At 41.2% G+C, this 10,724-nt stretch overlaps 1 protein-coding gene across 1 annotated transcript; it reads left to right on the top strand.

Moving 5' to 3' along the window:
• The first annotated feature begins 1,290 nt into the window (after positions 1-1,290).
• LOC115779263 (diencephalon/mesencephalon homeobox protein 1-A) lies at positions 1,291-7,378 on the top strand. The gene is made up of 5 exons (XM_030727821.1): positions 1,291-1,460; positions 3,435-3,602; positions 3,797-3,975; positions 5,020-5,455; positions 5,620-7,378. Exons 2-5 carry the CDS (start codon positions 3,449-3,451, stop codon positions 6,036-6,038), a joined length of 1,188 nt encoding a protein of 395 aa, XP_030583681.1. The 5' UTR covers positions 1,291-1,460; positions 3,435-3,448; the 3' UTR covers positions 6,039-7,378.
• Positions 7,379-10,724: the final 3,346 nt, after the last annotated feature.

Raw genomic sequence — 10,724 nt, 5'->3', positions numbered from 1 at the left:
CCTTCGTCTTTCTCCCTCACTCTCCGAGAACATTCAACAAAATATGCAAGCTTTACATTAAAAGGCTACTTTCGCTGCCCTTAATTCCACCCTAAACGGTTTTTCCTCGGAAGAAGAAATCTTTTCTAAAAACCTTGAAGAAGAAGAGAGGGGCATTATTGTTTTAATCCTCTTACCAGCAGTCATTTTAAGACATTTTTTGGAGGGTGAAATGGCGTCTTGTCTACCCAATCCTAACCTAAATCCCTCGGGGCCGGGGAGCTGCTGGAGGCAGTGCAGCCCAGCCCGCATCTCTCCATCTCAGCTGCATTCCCACCAAAAATGCAGTCACTGCGAGGCAGCAGGAAAATAAAATTAATGCACGGAATTAACCCGAAAGCCGCTGCAGTCACTGCAAGAGGGTAGTAAAGGCCAGTAGCTACTCATCATTTGCATATCATTTAATTAAGACCCGTGTGATTAACTTTTTTTTCTCCCTTTTTGCTGATTTTAATGAGTTTCCTCTAAATCAGCTCATATTTCTTACAGACACTTAAGATCAGCTGAAGCAAATGTTTACTTTCTGGATTATCTCGGATTTGTTTTAATTAATGTTTTTTTAATGACATTTTTAAAGATTGTTTGCAGCTAGAATCAATCCAGAAAGGATTATCGATAGGCAAACAAACGGCAACTTTACTTCTTTTTTTTTCAATTTGTCTGTAGTGAGTTTAATAGCTTTATTAAATGGACAAAGGAGCTTTAAAATAACAACATTAAAAGTAGTTAAAGGTAACTGGGATTTAGAAATTAAAACAAGCGCGGGGTCCGCTTTGAATTTGGTTTAAGCCCTTACTCAGGAACACCAAGATTAACCATGTGATACTGAGAATATGAAATTCAGATAAATTTAATTCACCCTAATTTTCAATATGTTAGTTGTCTGTTCTGTTTAGTTTTGCGCAAACCAATTTTAAGTTATCAAGGTGGAACTTCTCCAAATGCGTCAGTCCTCAGTAGCCTACTAACAGTATCATGGCCACCTGCAACAATGACAGCGACAAGGTTAATAACATTAGAAACCTGTAATAAAAATAACTGTCTGGTGTGGCAGAATATGTTAAAACAAATACAGCGGCACCTCAGTGCAGCAGTCGCCCGTAAAGTGAGGAGTACAGAAGGAGGTGGGGCGGGTGACGGAAGAAAGCGACGTGATTGGCGCAGAGACTGAGCGTCTGGGCGTCCCGGTGACCCCACCCGGAGCGCTTTAAAGGCCGATAGATGGCAGCCCGGCATCCTCCCACAAGCAGAGAAGCGAGCCGGTGCGCGCAGCGGATAGACCGGAATATTCTCAGGATATCTGGCTGAATGAAAACTGTAATGAACTGAAAAAGATGATCAACCACTTGGGGATTTTAAAGCAGAAGATTTGAAAGGCGAATATTCGGCTGCTGGCTGAGAAATTTCTGTAAAGGAGAAAGGTAAGAAGTTTGCTGAGCGCTGAAGTTGGACGGTAGCCTGCAGATCCTTTCCTTCCATGCTTTAGATTTTAAAAGCGTAAATTGCATTAGTCTTGACTCTTGTTTGCCTTGGCTTGCACGGAGTTGTGCCATCTTCCAAACTTTATGATTGAAAAAAAAAAAAAAAAGATTTTCAAACTGCAGCGATCTCCAGGTCTCCGAAAAAAACAGTGGCAGTGTTTGAAAAGCGTGTGTTTGCTCAATTTTCCTGTAGCTCTGACTGTAAATTAACATCTAGTTTAATAGGAGAGCCCTCGGTTCTTTTTCCTGTGCTATCACATGGTGTTCATTTGCCATAGGTTAATTATTCCCATTCATTTTCTGTCTTTTCAGTTTGTAAATGGTGATGACTGACGCCATGCATACAGAACTACGGCCTCAAGGCAGTCTTTAGTAAATGCTGTATAACTCATAAATCCATGGTAATTAGCATAATTAAGCTTAAACCAGAGCCCGAGGCATTGTGACATTGTCCTGAAAGAAGAGCATTATGGTGAAATTTTAAGCTGTAGATGTGGAAAAAAAAACCAAAACACGCAGATTTATGATTCCAGCCAGAGGCTCATTTGGTAAAATAATACAATGGAAATAGTTACGTGAAAATAATAATAATAATAATAAATAAACAAACAGATAAATATATATACTGTATTAGTTACACGTTTTCCGTTCACACAGTCATTCATACACACGCGCGCACATGGGGGCCCACCTTTCACGTGTCAGGCCTGATGATAAATTAATAGTCCTGTATAGTTGAAACCTATTTGCACCCACATTAAACGGGAGCCCAACTGGGGATCCCGTGCATATTTCACTGCAGACCTGTCACACGTCTCCGTAAGCCTCTAGGCGCTTGGAACTGACCTGGGACCCGCCACAGATTGAAATAAACGGCCCCCACTCGGGCGAACTCACAGGGAGGAAAGTAAATATTTTCCCCCAATTCTGACAGTGCAGACTGCGGAGGTTTTGCAGCGTTTAACGTGGACGGGAGCGCGCAAAATAAACGTTTAAAAATAATTATAAAATTATTTTTTTTTAAAAACAAAAAGTCAGTATAAACGTTCATTTTAAACGCAGGTGGTGAAACAAAAATACTGACAAAAAGAAGCCCAGTCGCCTGTTTTTAAGCTCCAGAGAAAAATACTGGTGATAAATTTCATTGGAAAAGTTTTATATTGACCAGAAAATGTCACCACTTTAATTACTACTACTACTATTATTATTATTATTATTATTATTATTATTATTATTATTACTATTATTATTGAGACAATGATGTGTTGGTGATTTGTGGACTAGAAGACCAGCACATATTTTATGTTGTAAAATAATTAAGGGCTACAGAATAATGCAACAATCCAAAAAAGCCTACGATTAAATTCTACTTTTTGTATTTAAAATAAATACAGTCAATCTGATATAATATCACTTAATAATAACAAATTACACTATTTTTAATCCCTGAAGTCATTCTATTTTATGAATTCCCAGACTTCTCATCCCCAAACTAAACCAAAATGGTTTGCGACTGTCGATGAATTCCAAAACAAAACAACAAACAAAAAACTTTAATCAAACTTTACAGTTTTTGTTTGTTTGTTTCTATTTTTTCTAACTACCAGTTTCGAGGTGTTTTTGACATCACTTTTTCAGATTTTTTCCGTTTCACTTTACTTCATTTTAATTTCACAACACACGAAGGAAATTCTTATTCTGTATAAAATCATCACAAATCACCCTCAGTCAACCAATTAGTTTGATAAAAATCAATCAGTTTTTCTTAGGGGAGCAGTTTAACGCTTGTTTTTCACTTGTTGCCATTTCGTGCATTTTATCCGCCTGAAACGCGGAGTTTTAACTTTTTTCCTCAGAAGTAAGTTTGTTTGGTCCAAGGCCCAAAACTCACAGGAGCTCTTTTTCTGTCTGCAGTCGGCTCGCCGGTCATGCAGCACTACGGGGTGAACGGCTACTCTCTCCACGCCATGAATTCACTGAGTGCCATGTACAACCTTCACCAGCAGGCGGCGCAGCAAGCGCAACACGCACCTGACTACAGGCCCTCGGTGCACGCTCTCACTCTCGCAGAGAGACTGGCTGGTAAGACTCAGTTGCACATTTTCCATTCCCATTCCTCACTTCCTTCCATTGGCAGTTAAGTTGTTACATATTTATGCAGCTGCATGTTTATTTAACATAAACCCTGGTATGTGAAGGTGCTCCCCTGCCTTTTTGCTTGTCCCTTAAATTAAACTGGTCATGTTTCTTGTTTCTCAACGGCTGTACATTTCAAGACATTATCCTTGAGGCCCGGTATGGCTCCCAGCACCGAAAGCAGCGGCGCAGTCGAACAGCGTTTACCGCCCAGCAGCTGGAAGCTCTGGAGAAAACCTTCCAGAAGACGCACTACCCCGATGTGGTAATGCGTGAACGACTGGCCATGTGCACCAACCTTCCTGAAGCTCGTGTGCAGGTAAAAATCTCCCAGAATGCATTTATCTGACTGTCTCGTTTCGGTTTAATAAGCTTTAAATAATAATAAAAAAAAGAAAAAAATCAGAGGTACATTACACAGGTGATGGTGATGGAAAAAGTGAAAACAAGGCAGTCGTGTTCATTACTTGAAGTCTATTATATATATATATATATATATATATATATATATATATATATATATATATATATATATATATATATATATATATATATATATATATATATATATATATATATATATATATATATATATATATATATATACACACTGCTTGGAAGACTGACAGGATCACTTTATTTAAAATTGCAGAATAGGACATTTGCCTTGGCAGAGGATGTTTAGTTTTTCACATGCGCACTGTGTCAGAGATTTTTGATAGTAGAGCCACCTGAAGTTATATTAATATGAAGGTGACATGAAAACACAGTATCCCACATCCAGTTTTCATTTAGTGGTTTCGGATTGGTCCTGAAATTTTGACAGTTTCTTACTGTTTGTTGCCTTTACATTTTTGACATAACTCTGGCCTTAGGACATCCCATTAAAGCTAGTTATAAGAGTTGCCACATTAACTGTACAATATGCTGCAGTACATAACACTAGAGATGCTCCTATTGTTTTTAGATATTGCCATCAAAAATAAAAGTAATAATTTTAGTTAGAGGCTGGCAGACTGCTAGACAACTGCTATTTTTTTTGTTTGAGGTCAAAACAAAGCTAGCACTAGTCTAGCTGCTAGGTCGGCATTATACAAATACACTATACATTATACACTATACATATGTAAGTTGTGGGAGAAAGGTTTGGACCTCCAACCAGGTGATTCAGGCAGTTTTTTTGTAGTAGACATTTGGCTTTGCAATTTTGTAAATTTGTAATATTGCCATAAAAGCTTTATAGCAGTCTATTTTTTTTTGGGGGGGGGGGGGGGGGGGGGGGGGGGGCACAAAAAGAACAATATTAGACTATTAACTTTGAGCTATTTTTGCCTGGGTACTTATCTATTTGTTTATCTGCCAGGTCTGGTTCAAGAACCGTCGGGCCAAGTTTCGTAAGAAGCAGCGCAGCCTGCAGAAGGAGCAGCTCCAGAAACAGAAAGAAACTCAAGGAGCTGCTGAAGGTGTTACAGAGGACTCCAAGAATGACCTCACTACCACCACCACCCTGGTTACTGAGACTCGCACTCCTCCACCTCCCTCCTCCTCTTCATCCTGTCACTCAGAGACTGAGAGGCAGGCTGCAGCACGGCCCCAGCCTGGCGAGATGAGCGTGGAAGTAAATGTCACCTCCCCTGAACCATCAGACAGCGAGTCAGCGGCAGAAGATAATGCTGACAGAGACGAGGACGAAATGAGAGGAGAGACGAGGGTGAAACTAAGGGAGGAGATGCAGGGAGAGGGGGGACCGCAGGCGGGGAGCAGCTCCCCATCCTGTAAACGGCTGAGCCCCACATCAGGTAAAAAATATCAGCTCTGTAGTCTCAGCTCATATGCTAAATTTTAGAATCTGAACACTTATATGTGCAAGATAATTCAAATACAGGATAAATACAAAAAAACAGCCACATAAAAAGTGTGTCAAAACATACTGAAGTCTTCCTTCTCTCTTTCTGTCTCCCAGACTCTCCTTTGAGCTCCCCCGCCTTGCCATCCTCCAGTAGTGTAACCAGTGGTCTAGCACAGAGCAACTCCTACGCTTCATCTCCGCTCAGTCTCTTCCGCCTGCAGGAGCAGTTTCGGCAACACATGGCCGCCACCAACAACCTGGTGCACTACCCATCGTTTGACATGAGCACGCCGTCCACTCTGCCCTACCTGGGCATGAACGTTAACATGCCTTCCCCACTGGGCTCGCTGCCCTGCCAGTCCTACTACCAGACCCTGTCGCAGGCTCAGCAGGTATGGAACAACCCACTACTGCAGGCAACACCCGGCAACCTCCCAGGAAGCCTCAACAGCAAGACCACCAGCATCGAAAACCTCCGTCTGAGGGCCAAGCAGCATGCGGCCTCGCTGGGATTGGATACACTCCCCAACTGAAGCTAGGCTGCTCGTTCTACGTGTTTGGCGTCTAAGTCAGAGCCTTAACTGGAAAATACAGGCCCTGCCAACAGGAGGTGACCCACCTCCATCCTGACATCTCACGACCAGCAAAACAACTTTGTGTATCCACCCAGAATTCTGACATACCTCCAAAAACATATTAGAACTATCTCCAGTTTAATGCCAATATTATTTGCTACTCAGTTGTCATAATGACAGAAACCCTCTGTTCAGAGTCTGTCCGCATTTTAAATTTGTGCTCAGATAAATTAATTCAGCAGCAGAGAATGTTTTGTTTGCACTTTTGTCAATTTTAAACAAACCCAATTTCAAAAATATCTCTAAGGACACACAAAGACCATAAAGCATGTTTTAGTGCAGTCATTTTAGGGGCCCTCCTTTAACTGAATGCCCAGGGTTGTCAGTTCATATATTGCCCTTCTCCTCAACACCATCATATGAGCATGCAGCTCACTGCTGGGAGCACCCCGAAACACAAAGAGCATCTCTGCTGGATAGACTTAAGAGAAAATAAGATTATGACAAGAACTCAATGGACTTAATGAAAATCCTACCTGGATTGAAGCTGTGACTAAGCAGCACTGTTTACCCGTGGATCTTGCTCGTATTTGACTCCAACTGGTCCATAGCGTCAGGCAGTTCTAATGATTTGAGCTTCTTCTGTAAAGTCACTGCAGAAAGTCTTGAACTCCAGAGCTGTCAGTCTCGTTCCAGGACAGATATGAAGTATTAAAAAAAAATCTTATAATCCTACAAGAACATGAACTATGCATGCTTGCACCCCACTGAAGCATGGCTTACAGCCACACAACATAGTTGTCATGGTATTGGCAACAGGAGGAAGGTCTGATATTAGAAGTAAAGCGCGAATTGGTCAGTATAATCTCATAATCAATTACGTTTTGACTCTGTTTGTTTATCCCAGTCAGAGTTTTCAGCTCAGCTTCGAAGAACCCATGGAGCATTGTAAATATCCTTCAGCGTCTGTTCACCTGCCTGGGTAAAGAGTAACGCTATGTCTCCCGTTTGAGAGGGATTCAAGAGGAAACAGCCCACGTATTTTCCAATTTTGACTTTAAGCAAAGGACCTAACAAAATAAATGAAGTAAGGGGGAGAATCTGCGGATGAAGCACAGTTATAAATAATTTAGTCCTGCCAACATATATTTTTGTCAGACTGAACTCACCACTTTTCCTGAGCCAGTGGCTTCCGCAGAAAAATGCGCAGGCCAGTTCTCTATGTATTATATGACTGTACATTGGAAACATGTATTTCTCATTCATTTTAAATGTGAGTAATTTATCTGTTCAATGCAAGGGAATAAATCAAACATAAGAGTGACTTATGATCACAGCATGAACATGTTTGTCTGTACTTTTTTTTTAATAATGAATACTTTTCAAATCAAAGTTGTACATGGTTAAAGGATTTATTGAGAAATCGTGGCATGGAGAAAAAGAATTACCTGTTCATAAAATATATGACAAAACAAGCATTTTTGCAGGTAATTCCTATCTTTAGATATCATGGGATAAACAGAGGTTTGTTTTTCTAATAAGAAGAAGACCAGACGTGCCATTTACCTTGTAAACAGGATATTCAACAAACATGCCCTCTCACAGACAGCTTTTTTTTCAAAGTTTCTGTAATTACAGGAAGTTGGCAACAAAACAAAAATAGGATTAGATTAGATTGTGCAAAGCAGAGCTCATCTCATCGTCATAAAACTAGTTCATAATAAACAGTTTGAAATTGCACTCACATTTCCTTCACTGCTTTATGGTGAAAATTTAATTTTGGTTCCCATATTTCATTGAAGACACCTCAATGATCCATAAATAATTTAGACACAGGGGGTCCGCCATCCTTGACGGCAAGGTTTGCACACCAGATAGGGGAGAACCTGCCACTTGTTCACCCAGTGCAGAAGATTTAATCCCAAATGAAATGACTGAAGCACGGTGTCAGACTCTAAAGAGTCTCCCAATCCACCCACCCACTCTTCACATGCTCTCTTTCGCGGCTCCCCTCTTCCCCCACCCTGTCAGCAGAGGTTTGGCTGCACTGAAACAGAATGCTTCGCTATAAGAAGATTACCTTTGGTTGGAATATCGATGGATTAAGTAATAATAGAATGAGATAAAATAGAGCTAAAAGGGTTTCTAGAGTCAGCAAAGTTCAGACACCTGTTTTTCCCCTACTTCTGTCCTGCTCTATGACCATAAACGTTATATCACTTTCTGATTAACAAAAGGTAGGTGGTTGTTTTTAAACAAGGCAGGTTACAGCAAATAAAAATAATTTTGGGGGCGCAAAGATCATTCATTCTAATAGCCTTGGCTGCATCTTTAAATATGTGGTCAATTTCCCGTGAACATCTGGGTTTTGTGTGTTCCTGAAGACCATATGGGTGTAAGTTATTGGGAATGGTGTGTTTGTGTGTGTTAGTGTGTCTATGGCAGCTAAGCTGCTGAAGGTTTCCAGGAGCTCTTTGATGTGTATCTGGGCAATGCGCTATTAGAGGGATTTTCCTAGTTGACAGCTCAGAGAATGTGTGGAGGAATTGCGATGCCAGCAGGCTAAAAGAATGCTGGAAACAGGATTAGGATCATATTCTGGCAGCTCCTGTCACTTCATCAATGGGCTAAGGTTTCCTCAGTGACAGCCCTCCTTCTCTGCCCGGTTAAAACCTTTAGTGGGACCATAAAAGGGGTGAGAGAGGGGAAAAAACAATGATTGAATGGTGTGCTATGATTTCTGTGCTGGGTTTGCTCTAAGGGCTTTGTGTTGGGAGGTCTGGGAGGACTGCATTGATTTGGAAGGAGGGGTAGGTCAGGGGGATGAGAAAAAGGGTTTATTTTGGGGGTGGAAAGCTGGGTAAGGGGGGGGGGGGTTTCTTGGTCTTTCTTAGGAGTTTTACATCCAAATCCAAATAGAAGAGCGTGTGGAGGGTTTTTACACTGATGCTAGCAGACAGGGACAGCAGTTTCATGTCCCCCAGGGGACGGCAGCAGCAGCAGGTGGGAAGGAAAGAAGAAAGCTGTTTCTTCAAGCTCCACTTTGTATAAGCCCTGCCTGCCTTTACAAGTGAAGCCTATTTCACCTTGTGATGGCATAGCATCATGTCTCATTTACACTTGCAGGCTTTCTAAGGTTAAGATAATGCCTCTGTGTAGATAAGCTTATTTTGTTTTTCAGGGTGTGGCCAAAGGTTCTTCACGTTAAATTTATAACTTTTTAAGATTTTGCAACGCAGAATTAAACTGAAAGGAAACTTTGCAGTCATACCAGCACAAGTGTGACATCACAAAAAAAAAAAAAAAAACAGCTTTTAAGGCCTAGAAAAGGAATGCTTTTTAAAAACCGCCTCAGTTTTGCGCCCCTCACATGGGAGTCATCATCACAGTCACTGGAACAGGCTGGACACACTTGTAGTTTGGATCCTCCTGCCACTTGGGGAGTAAAGGTGATGAGCTGATGTTGGCTTGTTTGTGGCAAGGATTTTTTTCCCCCCTTGTAGCTGCCTGATGTACTGATGTACTGATGTACACCAGAACACCACCACACTCTAAATAAACTGTTACTGAGAAAATATATATATAAGTAGACTGTTTTTCATGAAAAGGGTGGCAATCTCAAAGGGGCAATCTCAAATGCATGCAAACTATCCTATACCATTCATTCATTGTTGAATCTTTGCTTTGTGCAAGAAATCTTTTATTTGCCATGTCTGAACAACTAAGGTCAGCAAAGCTGCTGAGATAAATATGAGTGCAACACACTCAGTGGTAGGATGGATTACAGAAGCTGTGTGTACACCTAGACAGGCTCCGTTCATTTGGCAGAATGAACCCAATTTCTGACAGTTGTATTTGAATCTTCTCCCATCTGCCAATCAAATTAACCATGAATTCATTTCAGTCTGCCATGCCTGCAACCAGCACCCTAAAGAGGTTGGGCATATCTGTAGACGTGGCTGTGGCTCAGGTGATAGAGCGGGTCAACCATCAATCAGAAGGTTGGCGGTTCAATTCCTGGCTGCTCTGGGCTGCGTGCCAAAGTATCGTTAGGCAAGATACTGAACTCTAAGTTGCTCTTTGATGCAAGTGCTGGAGTGTGAATGTGTGTATGAATGTTAGACAGTAAAAGTGCTTGTATGAATGGGTGAATGCAAACGCTTTGAGTGCTCAGTTAGAGTAGAAAAGTGCTATATAAGAACTAGTCCAATTACCATGTATTTCAGTGCTAGAAATTAAACAATATGAAACTGTGAAAAAAATGCTGTAAATTCTTGATGTCAAACGCAGAGACTGTACATAAAAGGTGGACGCAGCTTTCAGTTCTGAAAAGTGAAGGCAAATTAGTACCTTAAACCTGCATTTGTTTTAATGGCCAGCAGGGGGGTAACTCCTCTGGCTGAAAAGAATTCTGACTGTGTAGATTTCTGCTGGGATTGACCAGCAGAGAGAGGATTAGAAATGAGAATATCAGAGGAACAGCTCTGGTTCAGCAGTTTGGAGAGAAAGTTAGAGAAGCAAGGCTGAGATGTTTGAACTTTTGTCAGAGGAGAGATAGGAGGGATCCATATAGTGGGCAAAGGATGCTGAAGATGGAGCTGTCAGACAGGAGGAAAAGAAGACCAATGAAAAGATGCATGGATG

Source organism: Archocentrus centrarchus, chromosome 4, assembly GCF_007364275.1.
Source record: "Archocentrus centrarchus isolate MPI-CPG fArcCen1 chromosome 4, fArcCen1, whole genome shotgun sequence".
NCBI classification, from domain to species: Eukaryota; Metazoa; Chordata; class Actinopteri; order Cichliformes; family Cichlidae; genus Archocentrus; species Archocentrus centrarchus.
The sequence above is the reverse complement of the archived record's forward strand: the minus strand, read 5'-3'. Positions and strand labels throughout refer to the sequence as shown.

Bases quoted from the DNA above. Each gene is read 5' to 3' on its own strand.
- LOC115779263 (XM_030727821.1), top strand. From the start codon at position 3,449: ATGCAGCACTACGGGGTGAACGGCTACTCTCTCCACGCCATGAATTCA. The intron at 3,603-3,796 runs GTAAGACTCAGT...GTACATTTCAAG, and splicing joins TCTCGCAGAGAGACTGGCTG to ACATTATCCTTGAGGCCCGG. The intron at 5,456-5,619 runs GTAAAAAATATC...TCTGTCTCCCAG, and splicing joins ACGGCTGAGCCCCACATCAG to ACTCTCCTTTGAGCTCCCCC.